A 15,792-nucleotide genomic window follows, 5' to 3' on the forward strand; every position below is an offset into this window, starting at 1 on the left:
CTTTTAAATTTTGTTTTTTCAGCTCTCTGCAGAACTTGAAACCCTTGGTGCCTACTTGACGTAAGCAGGAAGACTTAAAGGGGGGATATGCTGTCGATATCTTTACAAAGATGCTGTCATCTTCTCCACTGTATAACACTCAGTTTCCAACTATAAGATTTGGGGTTTAATGTAGGAAAAAAGCATGTGTGTGTCGGCTTATGGATGTCTTGTGGTCTTTTTGTCTGTTGGGAAAGCTGTTTGAAGCCGGTCAATCTGTTTAATGTCCAGGATGTGCATATTTGCTGTTGATTTCCTTATAAATTCAGCATCAGGAAATCCTTCTGTGTTATGAAAGAAGCTGAATAACTTTGACATTTGGGTTTATCCAAGAGGTTGAAAGAAACATGATCGTGTTCTTTAAAAAAGACCAGTCTCTTCTCCTCCTGTCCATACTTAATTGCAGAGAAGAACCTTCAGCATGAAGGAAGAATGTACCAGACCATTTTATCTGTGCTTTTTTTCTCCTTTTCCAGTCAAGCATAAGTTCAATGTTTTTAGCCTCCAAACTGGCTGCTAGCTGGGTTTTTTGGTGGTTTGTTTGTTTGTGGGTTTTTTGGTAGGGCACAATTCTCAGCTTATCCAAAAATCTGATAAAAAGCTGTGTAGCCAGAAAACAGGTCAGTTGTCAAGCTGAAGGAATATATTGCTATTTTTATTTACCCTTTAGTTATGCTTTCACATGATATAAAATATGGGCTATTAAAAATGTTTGTCTTACAATTACAGCTGTCGTTAGTTTTGAAACAGGATTAGAAAAGGAGTCCTATTTCTCCCTGCTTCTTTCCATTAAAACTTGCATGACAGTCATACTTCTGGATGCTAGATCCTTTTAAAAAAGTCTGGAGCAGTCAGGACGTGAGGCTTAGTTACTGTCTGCTTTTATGTGCAAGTGTTGACTGTAAATTTTTAGAAACTCACTTAATACCATTTTTGAATTTTCCATAAATACCATTTAGAAATACATACACTTGATATATAATATGCAAGACAAATATGTAAATTAAATTAGAAAAACTTTATGTATTTTCCATGAATACTACACAGCTTTATTACAGGTGTTTTGCTCTTCCAAAAGTCTGTTTTCCTTTTTTTAAAAAAACAAAATTGAAGATAATTATTGTAGTAGAAATTATTTTTCATTTGCACAGATCCCTACTATTTAAATTTTGGCCTAGCAATATTCATATGGATATGTGCACACACTTTCTAAGGTATCACTTTTTCTACCACAGGTGTTCTGAGCAGATTCCAGAATGTAAGAGATTTATTCTTGAAGTGAGGAGTGGTGGAGCATACTACAATGAGTCTTGTTACTGTTAGTCAATGCTTTGCACTTAGGAATAATTAAAATAAATAGAAGAAAACTGATATTTCACTGAAAAACTAACAAATGTGTCTTACTGAATTGCTGAAGTGTGGCATAAACCTAGGAAAACCTGGGATAATATCTACAGAATATGCTTAGTGCACTCTTTTGGCAGACTATAGTTTCTCATTTGAACGTATGTTACTATGTAATATACTGGCACGTTTGACCTTTGGTACTTTCAGAAAATGTGTCAGAGGCGAGTAATTGAGTTAAGACTGAGCACATGAAATGTGTAAGAACTGAGCAGAAAAATCAGATGTGCAAAATTTGGCAGTATATCTGCTGCTTCTCCAAGAAGAATCGGTTGTGTTTTGGTATCACTGAGCTGTTTTGAGTGACGTTAAGAACGGTCTTGTCAACGAAGTACTGTACTTCAATTGCAAGATTTCAAACAGCCACAGAACCACACAGACTTTAAGTGTGTGTGTGTGGTCTGAACCTTAATAACCTTAACTTAATAACTTTAAACTTAATAACCTTAAGAAATTTTTGAAATTACCTGGACAATTTTGGAAATCATACTTCTCTTTTTTTACCATTATTTCAATTTTTCATCTAAAAAAAAAGACGGTAAATGCATCATCTGAAGCTGATGCGACTATAGCATAGTCTGGTTGGATTACAGTTGAGCTCTGGATTTTCGCTTATTTCAAAAAGACTTAACTGCTTAAGAATACCTGCTACTGTTAAGTATGTGCATATCTTGGGAGATTTTTATGTTCTAAAAGGCTTTACTGCAGTCTTGTCTCCTAGCAGGTCTTATGAACCATGTCAGTCTTTCCTGTATGTTCTGTTGTTTGAATGACCTGCTTGAAAAAATGATTGCTGTAATCGGTGATACTGGAAGAGAAGGAATTTTAAGGTACCAAATTGTTCTGGTGACTGGGTTTTTGATAAATCATTTTTATAATTGTCTAGACAGTACTAACAGAAGTGAGTGTTGTACAAAGATGTCAGCATACAAACGTAGGCTTTTAAGCAAGAAACAAAATGCCCCAAGGCTGAAAATAGCCTATCCATTGCTTCATGCTGGATTCATTTTAGTCCAGATGTCTTCAAACAATTTTCATTACATCAGATTACCTTTTTAAAATCTAAACTGAAAGGTCTTTTGAGTGTGCCGTGAAGGGTTTTCTTTTCACAGCAGCAGAAAGGAATTTATCCCCATATTGAACAAAATGTGAGCTTTTCTAGGGTGGGGGCAATATGCATCTTGTACACGTTCAAAACATTAGAAGCTAAGTGTTGTAGCAGAGAAATAGCATTGAGTACTGAATTACAAGCTTATTGTTAGTTTTCTGTACTTTCTCAGCAAAACAGTTGAGTATCTTTCAAGTGGTGTTTTGTAAGCACCATTGCAATGCCTATTGCATCAGACTGTTGACTCAGAACTACCAGGGAAAGGGGTATATACACATACCAGCTGTAGAGTTGTAATTACATTGTGTCTTAAGTGTTTGTGCATGCTTGATGCTTTGGGACGATATAAAGATACATCCTGAGGATCTCTTCCATAGTTTTCACTGTATTGAGAACATTCCCGTTTCAAAAAACAGAGGGGAAAAAAGCTAGTAAATGTAAAGGTTGTGTTTTTAAAAGTAATCTTCTGGTGTTTGCTTTTTTTTGTTTGGTTTTTTTTTTTTTGTTTTGGGGGCTGGGGGCTCATGGACAGATTTCTTTGCTTCCATTGGATTATGTGTAAATCATTATTTTCATGTGGTCACCTGTCTATCCCAAATGACTTAAGAGAAGCTCCTCCTTTTGGTTGTGGTGGCTTTCCTTAGCTGCTTTATGCCTTCAGTGGGTTTTGTTTTGGTTTTATGCCTGGAGTAGTTAGAATAAAAAACACTGGTCAAAGCTTTCAAGAGAAGCACTCTGAAAAAGTGTACGTGGAACCAGGGAAAGGATAAAGAGGCGTTGCCATTGTTAGAATGACTGTGAAAGTGTAAATGAAGTGTATTATAACTATATTCCTCATTTTTTCTCCTCCTTTTTAATCTTAAAAACTGAATTTGTTTATATTGCTTCCATGCAGAGTTTATTAATAGTTGCCATGCATTCTTTAAAGAGCAGGTTTGCAAAGGTGGCAGTGTGTGTACCCTGGAGATGGCCTGAGGTTCTTATCTGGCCAATATAATCTGAATTACTGGATGTTTTCCTCAAGATATTTGTGATTTTGAGTCAAGCAAAAACCAGTTTATAGATTTGTTGAAAACTACAGTGTTGTGTTGTTTTTAGTTGATCCTTCTTTTTTCCCTTCTGCCTGTGCTGGACTTTTTTTGTAATATTAAAGAAAATAGTTTTGTAAGGGCAATAGCTGTGGTGTCTCATGAAACTTTTGGTGCCAAGGTTATTGATTTCCAAAGCGGTTGAAAAAAGTTGTAGTTAAATATCTGATGGCTTTCAAATGTTTCTACTTTATGCTTCCTAGCAGAAGTTTCTTAAATGATAGCAGTATTTAATCTCTCCCCCCCCCGTACTGTGTTTAGAAATGTAAGTTTTGAATGAACCTGGAAAGGGATCGTTTTCACCTTTAGTGTGTCAGTCAGATGATAGATGCTTTTTCCTCCTCCTTGTGTTACAACCCTGCTGTAGAAACAAGGTCATTGTCCTTTCCACTACTTTGTACTTCCCGAGAGTATCCAGAAAGTATTTAGAAAGCAGTATTTGATTTTTCTTTCCAGGACTCTATCAGTGCTTTGGAAATGGTTGTTATGCTTCTAGTCATGCTAGAGTCGCTTTGCAAGAGCGTACAGGTAGAGTCTATTGGTGGCCTGTAGAGAATCAGGACTGAGGTTTCACTGGTAATGGAAATGATTGAGGTTAGATTTCCAGTGCCTTGGAAGTATAAACTGGGCTTCTAAACCCATGAAGAGGAGATGGAAAAATAAATACATGTTTTTCTCTCTGATTTTATTTAGAATGTTGAAAAGGTTTGAGAACAAAGCTGCAGCTGTTAGGGATGATACACCTGAGAAATCATTCCAGGGTTGGATTGGCAGAAGACGTGAATGAGCCTTTAGTGGGGAAAAAAAATTAAACATGAATTAACCTCTGCCTTGTAAGCTGTCTTCTGTTTTCCTTTTGAAGTGTCAGTTTGTGGTTTTGATAAATGTCAGAAGCATTCTTCTTCTCAAATAAGATTCTTCTCTGCATAATCCAGCGTTATCTGTTTTTTCCTTTTTCCCTCCAAAGATTACTTTGTCCTTCCTTTGGTTTCTAATCAGACGAGTGCTGAAGAAATGGGATGGAATTGACAGCTAAGTGTGTTCTATTGAATTGGTTTTGTAAGGGAACTAAAGGAGGCAGATGAGAGTATTCTTTCTGTAGTTTTGGGTGCTATTAACTTAATAAAATGGGAACTAAAATCCCCCCTACCCCACGCCTTGCCTCTAGGTTTCAATCTTGTTTATATGTGTAATATTTGACATGACAAAGAAGCTGTTTTACATAGGCATACACAAGTTAGTGGGTTGCAGCCTAGTGTCCCTCTCTGTGTACCAGCTACATTGATAGTTGTGGCATGGTATGTTTAAGCAGAATTCACCTACTCCCTGTCCAGAGGAAAACGCTTTGTAGAGGGTATGACTTAGTGAAGGCTTTTTTTTTGTGTGTGTGTTTTAATTTAAATACATTAGTCACCTGATAAGGACTTATTTAGGCTTCTTTCATTATTTTTTTTTCTTCTTCCAGCTGTTCCAGATAACAGATTGAGAAAGTCTGCCTTTAGGATTCTATAATGTTTAAAAGCACTTATGACAAGGATTAGGGGAAGAAGGGGGAGTAGTTTGGCAGTCTGACATTGGTTTATTTTCAGGTAAGACTTAAATGTTGTAAACAGTGCCTTGGTTGTTTTATTGGCACTGTTGTAGTTCTAATCATGGATCTAGACTCCACCAAATTTAGGTGTTAAACAGCAAATAAAAAGTATGTAGCTTCTGTATGAGGCAGGAGAACAAGTAAGTAAGTACAGGGTGCTCTGGAAGAAAGAGAAAAGACAACATGGCTTAGTGCAGTAAAGGAGCACCCGCATATTGTGACTGCTTAAGTATGCTCAAGTTTTTGTATGTCATCTCAAAGGAAAGCCTTAGCTGGAAGGGAATGGTGAGGGGGATGCTTCAGGATGCCTGGAAAGTTCTGTGAAATACACTTTAAAAAAACAAAAAAGAGCTAAATTAAAATTAACATTATCCAAAAGTGCTTAAGAACCAATGTCTTGTAACTAGTTCAGTTGTGCTCTTGCACTATTCTACATCTCATTTAACTGTGAAATGGGAGCCTTTGGAAGGGAGATAGGGTCTATGTACTGAATGAAAAAAGCAGCATTTTAAATACTTACAGGTAGAACGTGACTGTTAACAGTCTTACAAAGAAACAAAGCCTTCAAACACAAGTTCCTGTTGTCTTTGTTTCCCAAAACAATTTTTTACTTTTTTCATTTTTTTTTTGCTTTCCCTATTATCTTCACCAAAATTGCAAAATTACAAAAGCCAATCAACTTTTTCTGGAGAACATTCCAAGTTGTCCTAGATCTCGTGATATGTTCCTCCTGCATATTCCTTGCATATGGCACCGAGCAAATCTTTCTCTTTGGGGGAATGTGAATAGTATTGCTTTGTTCATGTATCTGTCTTCATTATTTTTGTTGAATTGCAGACTTGAGGGAGGTTCAGTAATGATGTTATGTCTGCCTCTATTTGCAACCAGGTTTTTCAGTGTGGAAGTATTCATCATGTGGATCTTAATGCCCTGTAAAAGTATACAGAGATATTTTTTGAGACAATCAGAAGATAGCGAAGAAAGAAAAAAATTGTTCCTGAAATTAGGAGAATGAATGTACTATGAATAAAGTACAGAAGTTATGCAGCTTGTTTAATTAGTTAGGAGGCTGTTACCACCTCTAACCATATGATATCTTACTTTAAAGTAATTAGGAAAGCTGCTACTGGAAAGGCAGTTCAGTATAGTAACATGGTACAGGGCACTTATAAACTGAAACAAAGTGATTTGAAGTGCATGAGGCATTATGGCAGCTGGGAAGGAGAATGTCAGGTCAAAATCTGTTAGAATTAGGAAATAAAAAACACAAAGTCTGAAGGAAGCACTCTGGTCTTCCCCTTCATCCTTAAGAACATGGTTCAGTTGGTTCTTGTCCTGCCAGAAAAGTTAATACGGGGAAATAAAACCAAACAAATTGAAAACATTAAGCCATTGCTGTCGTAGCATGCTGGTTGCCTGTTGGTGTGATGACTCTACCTTCCCATAAGATAGATAGAGCTGTCCAAATTTGTGTTCTCTATGTGCAGTTTGTTTGGTTTGATGAGCTGTCAGATTTAGATATAAACTCTCTACCATCACTATCACCCCATGCAGCTTCAGATCCTTCTTATTAGGACTGTCAGGCATACTTGTTCATTACATTTTGGAGGACTGGTTTATAGTGACAAGATGCCATTACTTATGACCATGTTTAGTCAGGCCTCTTTGCTGCAGTATAAATGTTCATTTTGCAAAATTGCAATGCAGGTTTCACCAAGAGCTCTTACCTCTGCAACAGCTCGCTGAGCTGTTTGCATCTTAAGAATTGGAGCCCTAAGTCATGTTCATTTAATCAGTCGCTCTAGTTGCAAATACTGTTGAAATCACAGAGTGATTTCTTTAGCAAAAGGCAAGTCATGCTTTGCAACTCTGCTTCCATATACTTTTCCCTTGGGGCATAACCCCTGCTTTTATTTAATTCCTAAATAACTTTTTTGCACGATTGGAGGACTGTGAAGAAAGTCAACAATATGTTTTGGTTTTATTTCAAATCCTGAAGGAAGCTGCAAAGAACATGTTTGCATAATAAGGAAAGGAGAAACTGATCAGTTGTTTACAAACAAAGTTGCTATGATACTTGATGTATTTTCCTTTATCAAAAATTGTTGATAACCATTTCATATTTTAGAATTTCTCTGAAGTTATAAAACAGATGTTAGTTTTTAACAAATGGAAATCCAGTGGTCTCTCTTAAGGTTTACAGAGTTGTAGCCTTGAAGAAGCTTGTACGCAGTTGAAAGCGCTTTAGTGAATCAATACAGATGCTTCTACTAGATTTACTTCAGAGTAGAAAGTACTAGATTTACTTCAAAGTGAGGTGCTTGTTGTAACAGCTTCATTCTAACCGCTTTTTCAGCGAGAAGAGTTGCAACTGGTATCTGCCTTTTATAGCCCATTGGCAAGGGGCGTGACTGGTTCTGTTTCACCTGCCACCCACCCTGTGCAACATCTAATAATGCATGACTTTGTGGTAGGCTGGTTTGATTTATTAATGCAGAGGAAGACTATCCCGCCTGACACCCCCACCCCCCCACCCCCACCCCAAGTTATTTTCCTGTAGCGTTAGCAAGCTGAAGGATCTCAAGAAATTATCAGATGAACATGGGAACTGGTGAAACGTGGTGTGTGTGTGTGTCTGGGGGGATAGACTGACGTATCCCTCTTTCAGCAGCTACAAGTAAGTAAAATACATAATGTGACTCTAGGCTGGATTTTACATCAGTACAAGTCACTGCTTCCTGAAGAGAGTTTCCTTCTAAATAAATCTTCATTCAGTTCTGGGACCAGGTATGCTCTGTGCTGTTGCTAGGTTCTCTCAGGTTGGCCTTTGCGTTGTGTGATGTCTGCCAGATGTAGTTGTGGTGTCAGCATTCCACATCCTGGAATACTTTTACTTTCCATGATAGTGTTCTTTTTTGCTGCTTTCAAAGTCTGAAAAGATGGTCACAGATAAAACCAGGTGGTGTTGCACTGAGCATAGCTGAGAATATACATTGATATGGTTGGTCTGCAAAGCTGAAACTGTGGTGGCATGCTGGTTTAGTGGACAAAAGAGGATAAGAGCCAAGCAGCCAAGGGTTTGCAGGTGTTCTTTTTCATAAAAACCTCGCTGGAATGTTAGCTGTGCAGGAAGAGTTCATGGGCAGAAAGGGTAAGTTGTTATTACATGAAGGTGGCCATGACTCAAGTTACGTTAAGTATTTTAAAGAAACTTAAAGCAAGAAGGGATACATATTTCTGGCTTACTGTCACTGTTCAATAATGAGTTATAGTCTCCAGATATAAATGGTAAGCACAGGACTGTATAGTTCCCCAAGGAGTTATTTTTAGGGAGAAAGCTGGGGGGGTTGTTTGGGGTTTTTGCCTTCTTTTTTTTTTGTGTGTGTGTCTGTGATGGTGATAATGTTGCGAGGTTTCTTTTAAAGAAACAAACAGCACCTGTCCTTGAACAACAGTGTTCTTAGGTTACATACTGCAGCAGCTCTTTTGTGAATTCATAACATTTCCAGGAAGAAACAAGCTATGTTTGAATTTGAGAACTATTGATGTGCTTCCCCACAATATTTAGGAGATCTCTCCCTAAATAGGGGAGTATTCAGAACAAGGGTGCTTAGGCTGCTGGATGGTTTGATTAGAGAACAATGCAGTTAGGAGTTTCTTGTTAAGGTCTGTGAACTCAGTTACCATCTTTTTGAAGTTGTTGGGTCTTGTGAAAGTGTAGTAAGATTTTCATGGCACCCAAGGCTTTTCAAGAAAAAGGCAGCTTATTTGTCATTTACATATAAGAATAATCTGTCTGAAGTCCAATGAGAACAGTTCTGGGCATTAAGAGCTCCAAATTTTGAAGTTTTTGTTAGTGGAGGTCTAGTAAAAGTCATGCATAGAAATAATGTAGAGAGGAGAGTATATTCTGGTACATTAGGAAGGTAAGGAGAATTTCAGAGTGTAAGTGACCTTTGTAGTTATGCATTCTGCATCAGAGCTGAGCTGCTTCTGTTTTGGGAAGAAATTGTCTCATACTATTATGATATTGTTTTCAAAGAAGCATAAAGAAAAGGTTGAAGTCTTGACAGCTGTGACAAAGTCCAGTGCCATAATGTGTCACCAGATAAGTGATACTGTATAGTCTGTGGCAGTCAGCAAAGCATAGCAGCTACTATTTATATGTCAACTTTAAAAAAGAGGAAGTGTTACCCAAAGGGGAGAAAATATCAGAATTTGACAGCCTGGTAGACATCTGAGGTTAAATGTCATCTTATGATTAGATTTAACTTACATATTCATTTTAGTATTGAGATCTGAAATTCCAGCCTTTAAATGCTCATTTTGTTACTTCATGGCGCTTAAAAACGTTGTGCCTAAGAACAGAGCAAAGTTTCCTGCTAGAGCAGATGGTGTTAAAGGTTTGGTCATAATTTTGAATATCTGACTTGTACTGTGTAAATATGCAGGTACCTACACGGCCAAGAACGGGGGCAGGGGGAGAGAGAGATATGCATCTTGTTCATTTTTTAACCTTGAAAAAAAAAATCGGCTTTCACTAATACTTTGTATATTACATGGATTCCTCCTCTATTATCTCAGGGGTTTTTTCATGTTTTCTAGGTTTGCTGTTCTAAGTTCTTGTTTCAATTTAAAATTTTGAACTAAAACCTTGTTTGTATGTCTTTGTGAGCAGCATACATAATGTGTGGAAAGTAACTGTGTAGGTATTGAGATTGTTTTATTTTCCCCCCTTCCCTATCATAAGTTGTTCGTCCTTTGAACATTTGTTTGTGTTTTGTTTTGTTTTTTTTTAATCTCCGGAGTGCTCTTATCCCTTTTATATCACTTGGAACAGGAGGGAATAGAGCAGAGATACTTCTATAGTTATTTTAATGATCTTGGAAGAACAGAAGTTGTTAGCCTTCAGACAGTATTTTCAGCTTGGCATTTATGGAGAACAGTATGCTTTGAATCGGAGGCATCGTATTTTCCTCTTCTCAAGACAATTGCCAGTATCTTTTTTTTTTTTTACATTCTGAAGTCTCTGTGAAACTTTCGATTGTGAATTACAAAGCTTTAATTATATGAATAAAAAGCTCACTTTATGTGATTTCGCAATTAGCCTTAAGTGTTGCAGAGACTGAAGCTGATAATACCTTGATGCTGTTCCATCCATTCTGTCTGCTATCGTTTTTGTGTGAAATTGGTAGTAAATCCAATTATTTTCCAGTTTTAATTGAAAAATAATATTCTATAGTTTTAAAGCCACAGTTTCAGAATTTTAATGGTTTTAATTTAGAAACTGCTGGAAGGTATTTGTCTCAAATACAGACTCCCTGGTTGTAGGGGAAGGAGGGAGGCCAAATTGTGATCTTCATCTTCCATTCCCCAGCTTTAGTGCATGTTGTGTGTTCTCTTCTTTCTGCTTCTTGCCCTAAACACAGCATGCCAACGTAACAGCCAGTCACATCTAGTGCCTGGATTAGGTCAGGGGAAAAACTGCACCACTGCACAGAAAGATGGAGAATGTGTTTTTCTTTCCTTCATCCTTCTTCAGCCTGTTCGTACAGCAGAGCATGAGACTTTGGAGGCTATGGCATGCTTTTGTGCCATTTTGCATATTGCAGCTGCACAGCTTTTTGGTTTTCGTTTTACAGTCTCCCGTTTGTGTGCCTATCCTAGCTTTTCAAGGAGAGTATTGGCCATCTAAAGAACCTTTTGCACTTTCTAAAAATATATGTATGATACACAAATGGGGGTGCAGGGGGTGTGTGGGTTCATCTAAACACTGGGTGCGTGATGTTGAGCTCAAAACTGGCAGTTGCAACTTTAGAAGAGATACCCTGCACTTTCTCTGAATACCTTGACTTGATACACTTCGGCAGCCAAACATGTCAATAGGAAGGGAATTGAGAATAGTATAAGAAGGGTTTGATATGACTTGTCTTGAGTATAGAAGCCTTGTGAAGCATTGGTATGCCCATTTTTTTGAGCGTTGTCAATTCTGGTCTCTCCGTGGGAAGAATGTTAGAGCAGGTAGAGAGGGGCAGCTAAAATAGTCATAGGATCAGCTGTCTTACAGGAAGAGGCTGAAAAGATTGCAACTTCAGAGTGTGGGACCAGGCAGGCTGCACCCTTTAAGGTATGTGCCCCAATGGCTATAGTTTTTGAAAGAAGGTGGTGGGGATGGGCAGCAGAAAGGGCCCAGGCTTGCGTGCTTTCTTACGTAGCTTCTTGCTGTTGCAGAGGACAACTGAGCTGACCCAGCAGTGTGTTTCTTATGTCCTTAAGAGGAGAATGGCACAGGCACTTGTCTTGGACTTTGACCTGAATATGAAAGGGAAGTAAATAGTTCCAGTACTTTTGTGGTTAGGTAGTGATTTTTATAAGTTGATAATTTGGTTCATTGTTGGGGAAAGAGTCAAATGATAACTTATTCAAGGTTCCTTTATGCAGTATTTGGTGACGTGTTTTTCTCAACTGCAACTTCTGAGAGTTGTTTCTGTGTTTTGGTTAAAGGATTATTGCAAGGGAAAATGTAGTGAGGTGGTACAGTGAAAAATGCTGCAGGTTTGCATGAGGCTAATAGGACGTTTTTGGTTTTCTTTCATTTCTTTTGGATGGGTCCTGCTTTCACAAACTTCTTGTACAATCATTATTTCTGATGTAAAAGAGATGTTTTGGTTTTTTTTCCCTTTTTCCTTTCTTTGTAACAGGTTCTTGAGGATGCAGAGGCTCAACATTTGTTCCAGTCCATTCTTCCTGATATGGTCAAGCTGGCGCTCTGTCTCCCAAGTATCTGCACCCAGGTAAGTAAACGCAGCTAAGTGCTCTGTGGCAGACCGCTGCTCTTCAAACTGTAACTAATGGCTAAGGTCAAAATGTCAGGATCACGTTATGTTCTTAATAAAAGCTGTAGGTTTTGTGTTGAGTGTAGCTGAAGCCTAGAGTGCAGAATGGACAATGCACATCTGTAATGGAATGTAAAAAAACGTATCTCGCTGTCGTATTTTTAGTCTGAACTTCAGTAACGCTTCCCTTTCTATATGCTGGAGTCGCTCCTTCCTTTTCTTAAATGAAATGACAATGCAGCTTTTCAGCTTTGAAAACCACATTTATAAACTGAAATACTTAAATAATCTTAAAACGTCTTTTTTATTTTAGAAAATTTTTAATCCTGGAATTAGTATTTTCATAAAGCCTTTGTTTACATGGGAGCATATTTTATTCTGGTTAGACCATCACAATACTTGCACACATAAAAACCTTAACTGTTCATTATTGTTATGAGAATCAGTTCTGTAGGTAGTAAAGCTGATAAAAATGAATAGGACTCATCAAGTAAGTGAGAATGTATGATGGGTAACACATTAGCAGGGGAATGACTCGTAAGCTTCTTTGTTACAATTTTCAAAATTGATTTTGTTGGATGGGAGCAGGGAAAATACCTCCCTATTTCATTCTGCTGCAGGGGTCCTACAGTAGACGTGTAATTTCAGACAGTATGAATATTTCTTAAAATTCTTTTACTAGTCACTGGATGGGGAAGTTTTTGAGAATGCTGTGAAGTTTCTGAACACAAAGTCAAATGCAAGACTTGCAAATTCATGTAGTAATGCCTTTTATAAAGATGATGTACTGTTAGGCAGTGCAAATTAAGAACTTTGTCAGATTCGGGTTTTTTTCATTAGACATAAAGCTAAATTTGTTCCAATATAACGTACTGTCCAAAATATCCTATTTTTATAGGCTTGTAGAACTTTAATTAAAGAGAGCTTCTGAGGCTCTTTTCCCCCCTCTAGCTGTGTGACTTCAGACATCATAATACAGCTTGTTAATTAAATAGCCAGAAGACAGAATGAGATTCAGTGAACGTGAATGTAGTAGTTATAAGAATGAAGGAAAACTTGTTTGTTTTGTGGAGTAAATAGGGCTGTGTATTCAACTATCTAAATCAGTAGCAATTTCTATATTCACAACTGAAAGGATTAAAACATAGCTACTCGGCTCTCCTGGAGCTAGGCTGATGATGATGGCTGAGAATACTGGGAGAAGAGGTGAAAGCTGTGTTCCCTTTCTCCTGTCAAGTGGGCTTATAATAGTTCCTGGACTCCTTAGCATCCAGAATTATATTCCCGCCCCCCCCCCCCCCCCGTATTATCACATAACTTAAAAAAAAAAAAAAAAAAAAAAAAAAAGAAGCAGCCATGAATGTAGTGAGTGAAAATTCCATGTCAGGAGGCTGAAACCTGATAAAATGGAAGATTTTTTCCAAAAAAACTTCAGGGTGTTTAATTTTTGTGCCCCCCCTTCCCCCAGCCCCTTTGTTTAGTTTTATATTAAAGAAAACTCCAAGCCGAAGAGCAAAGCAAAGCTGAGCTTCTGTTCATTCTGATTATAAAAGAACAGATAATCATGCACTTTCTGCAAATGTTATCAGTGTTACTTCTTCAAGTAGGATGGAAAGAAATTCAAAGCAAGTCATAGAATGATGATTTGTGGTGTGACTTCTGCATTTCTTTATTAAGTATAATAAAGTTATTGTAGCTGAAAGCATTCCTTAAGGGCTCCTAACTGTACAGTTTGTGAAAGTGGGGTTTTACTTCAGCTTTTAGATTGCTCAGGATTTGCAGCATCCTGTCTACTTTCCCCCTCTCCATTCCCCATGGTTTTATTTGATAAGTTGTGTTTTCTTGGTCTTCCTTTTTATTATTGATAGAAATCTGCAGTTTGTCAAGCAAACTTTTTCTGAATTGTCTGGAATAATCTGTTCTTGACTTTAATGGTGCGGCTGATTAAAGGGTTCACCAATGGCCTAAATTACTCTTGCTCTAATTTAACAAATGTAATTTTGTGCTCCTGTTTTTTCATTTAAAAGGGGTAAGCTAATTATTTTTCTCTCTCCTTCCCTCCCTTTTCTCCTGCCCCCCCTCCTTTTGTTGGTAGCCAATACCTCTACTGAAACAAAAGATGAATCACTCCATCACAATGTCACAGGAACAGATTGCTAGTTTTCTAGCCAATGCTTTCTTCTGTACTTTTCCACGTCGCAATGCAAAGATGAAGTCTGAGTACTCTAGTTATCCAGACATTAACTTCAACAGGTATGGCACTCTGAGGTAAATGAAGCTGATAACCCTTCAATGAAAATATTATTGTAGTCATTTAGGGGAGAAACTCATTTCTTTTATGCTTCTGTCACTAATTTCAGTAGTTTGCTTTCTGTCTTTTCTGTTTACCTCTAAGGGACAAGAAAACTATGCAGCTATTTAAAGAAAGGATCTTGTGCACATAAAGATATGTTTAATATTCCAATTTTTTCTTTTTTTTCATGCACACACAGACACGCTTTTGCTGTGGCGTAATTAGGCTGATACAATTCCCTACCTCCTCATAAGCCATTTGTCTGTGAACGGTACATTTCAGTTATGCTTCGAGTGTTCCATATGTTTAAATCAAAGGTCAGTGTTTCCCCAGCCATGTTTCTGACATCCTTTGTGTCAGCATCAGTGATCTGCATGTTTGGTTAGACCAATAGGACTTCATTCCTCAGCATCCTTACAATCTCTCTTATCATTTTAAGGCAGTTGTAGAGCTGCATGTTAAAATAAACCTATCCTTTTTGCTACAAGTTAGCCTAAAAGGGTTTCAAGACCATGGTAAGAATTTAATTAAAGTTACTCTGATTTCTAAACAAACACTTATGTTTTTCCCCTCGGTGCTAGCTTACAGATTCAATTAGAAATTTTTCTTCACATCTGTTATTTTTTAAATAAGCTTATTTCAATGTTAAATGGGGGAAGAGGATGGAGACGCTTTCTTCTGCAGAATGTTATGGTTCACACGAACTTGTAGATTAGAAAGGGGATTTTGTCTTCTGGGCACCTCCATACAAGGCTGTGTAGGTCAACCTTAAATTTATTAGGCTGGAGCTTAGATAAGTTATTGATGTAGAGTTTTTCTCATTCCTCACAGTTAACATATGTAGTGTGTGTACTCTGAAAACTGAGATGAAATATAAAAATACTGTCACCTGTGATCCAGCACACTTGGGTATGTGTGTCATAAGAGCTCTGTTAGACTAGAACTTCCCAGAATAAATTGTCAGGCATGCCAATGTACTAATAATTGTTTTGGTGCTTGCTGTCCTTAAGGGCTAGCACAAGCTTCTCTATATTGTGAATTTCAGAAGAGAGGCCAGGGTCACTGTCTTGGTGTTTGTTCCAGCAGTGCAGTAGGTTATGGAAGTGTGGGTGGACATTAATGTACCATACAATTCAGCATGTTTTTCCACAGTTAGTTCATGAGAACAAATAAATTAAAAGTACCATCCATGAATTAAAGAAGATTTTATGTTCAAAGCAGTGAAGGAGGACAGTAAAGTTCTGGAAAGAGTTCTCTTTGTACCAGCTATACACTTCTAGCTGAATTTTGAGGTTATTTATGAAGGGCTTGAAGATTAAAGGTTTTGTAACTTAAGCATGTTATAAATCAAGCAGTTAAATTCTTACCAACTACAGAATTAAATACCGCTAAATCAGCGGAGTAAACTGATACTGTCTTCTATGGAGTTGTAC

The 15,792-nt window shown here is 37.5% G+C and overlaps 1 protein-coding gene across 8 annotated transcripts in view; it reads left to right on the plus strand.

Moving 5' to 3' along the window:
- PARG (poly(ADP-ribose) glycohydrolase) overlaps positions 1–15,792 on the plus strand; it is a 71,114-nt gene that overhangs the window by 18,490 nt on the left and 36,832 nt on the right. For 5 of the 8 annotated variants that reach the window (XR_008823896.1, XM_056351815.1, XM_056351808.1 and 2 more), the window contains exons 8-9: positions 11,932–12,024; positions 14,162–14,334. Coding sequence is in view for 7 of the 8 variants with exons in the window: in XM_056351815.1 (XP_056207790.1) it covers positions 11,932–12,024; positions 14,162–14,334 (266 nt within the window). In the remaining variant the exon portion in view is untranslated. The remainder of the gene's footprint in view (positions 1–11,931; positions 12,025–14,161; positions 14,335–15,792) is intronic. The other 3 variants (XM_056351811.1, XM_056351812.1, XM_056351814.1) reach the window with 1 other exon arrangement.

The sequence above is a fragment of the Falco biarmicus genome, chromosome 9, assembly GCF_023638135.1.
Source record: "Falco biarmicus isolate bFalBia1 chromosome 9, bFalBia1.pri, whole genome shotgun sequence".
In the NCBI taxonomy this organism is placed as follows: domain Eukaryota; kingdom Metazoa; phylum Chordata; class Aves; order Falconiformes; family Falconidae; genus Falco; species Falco biarmicus.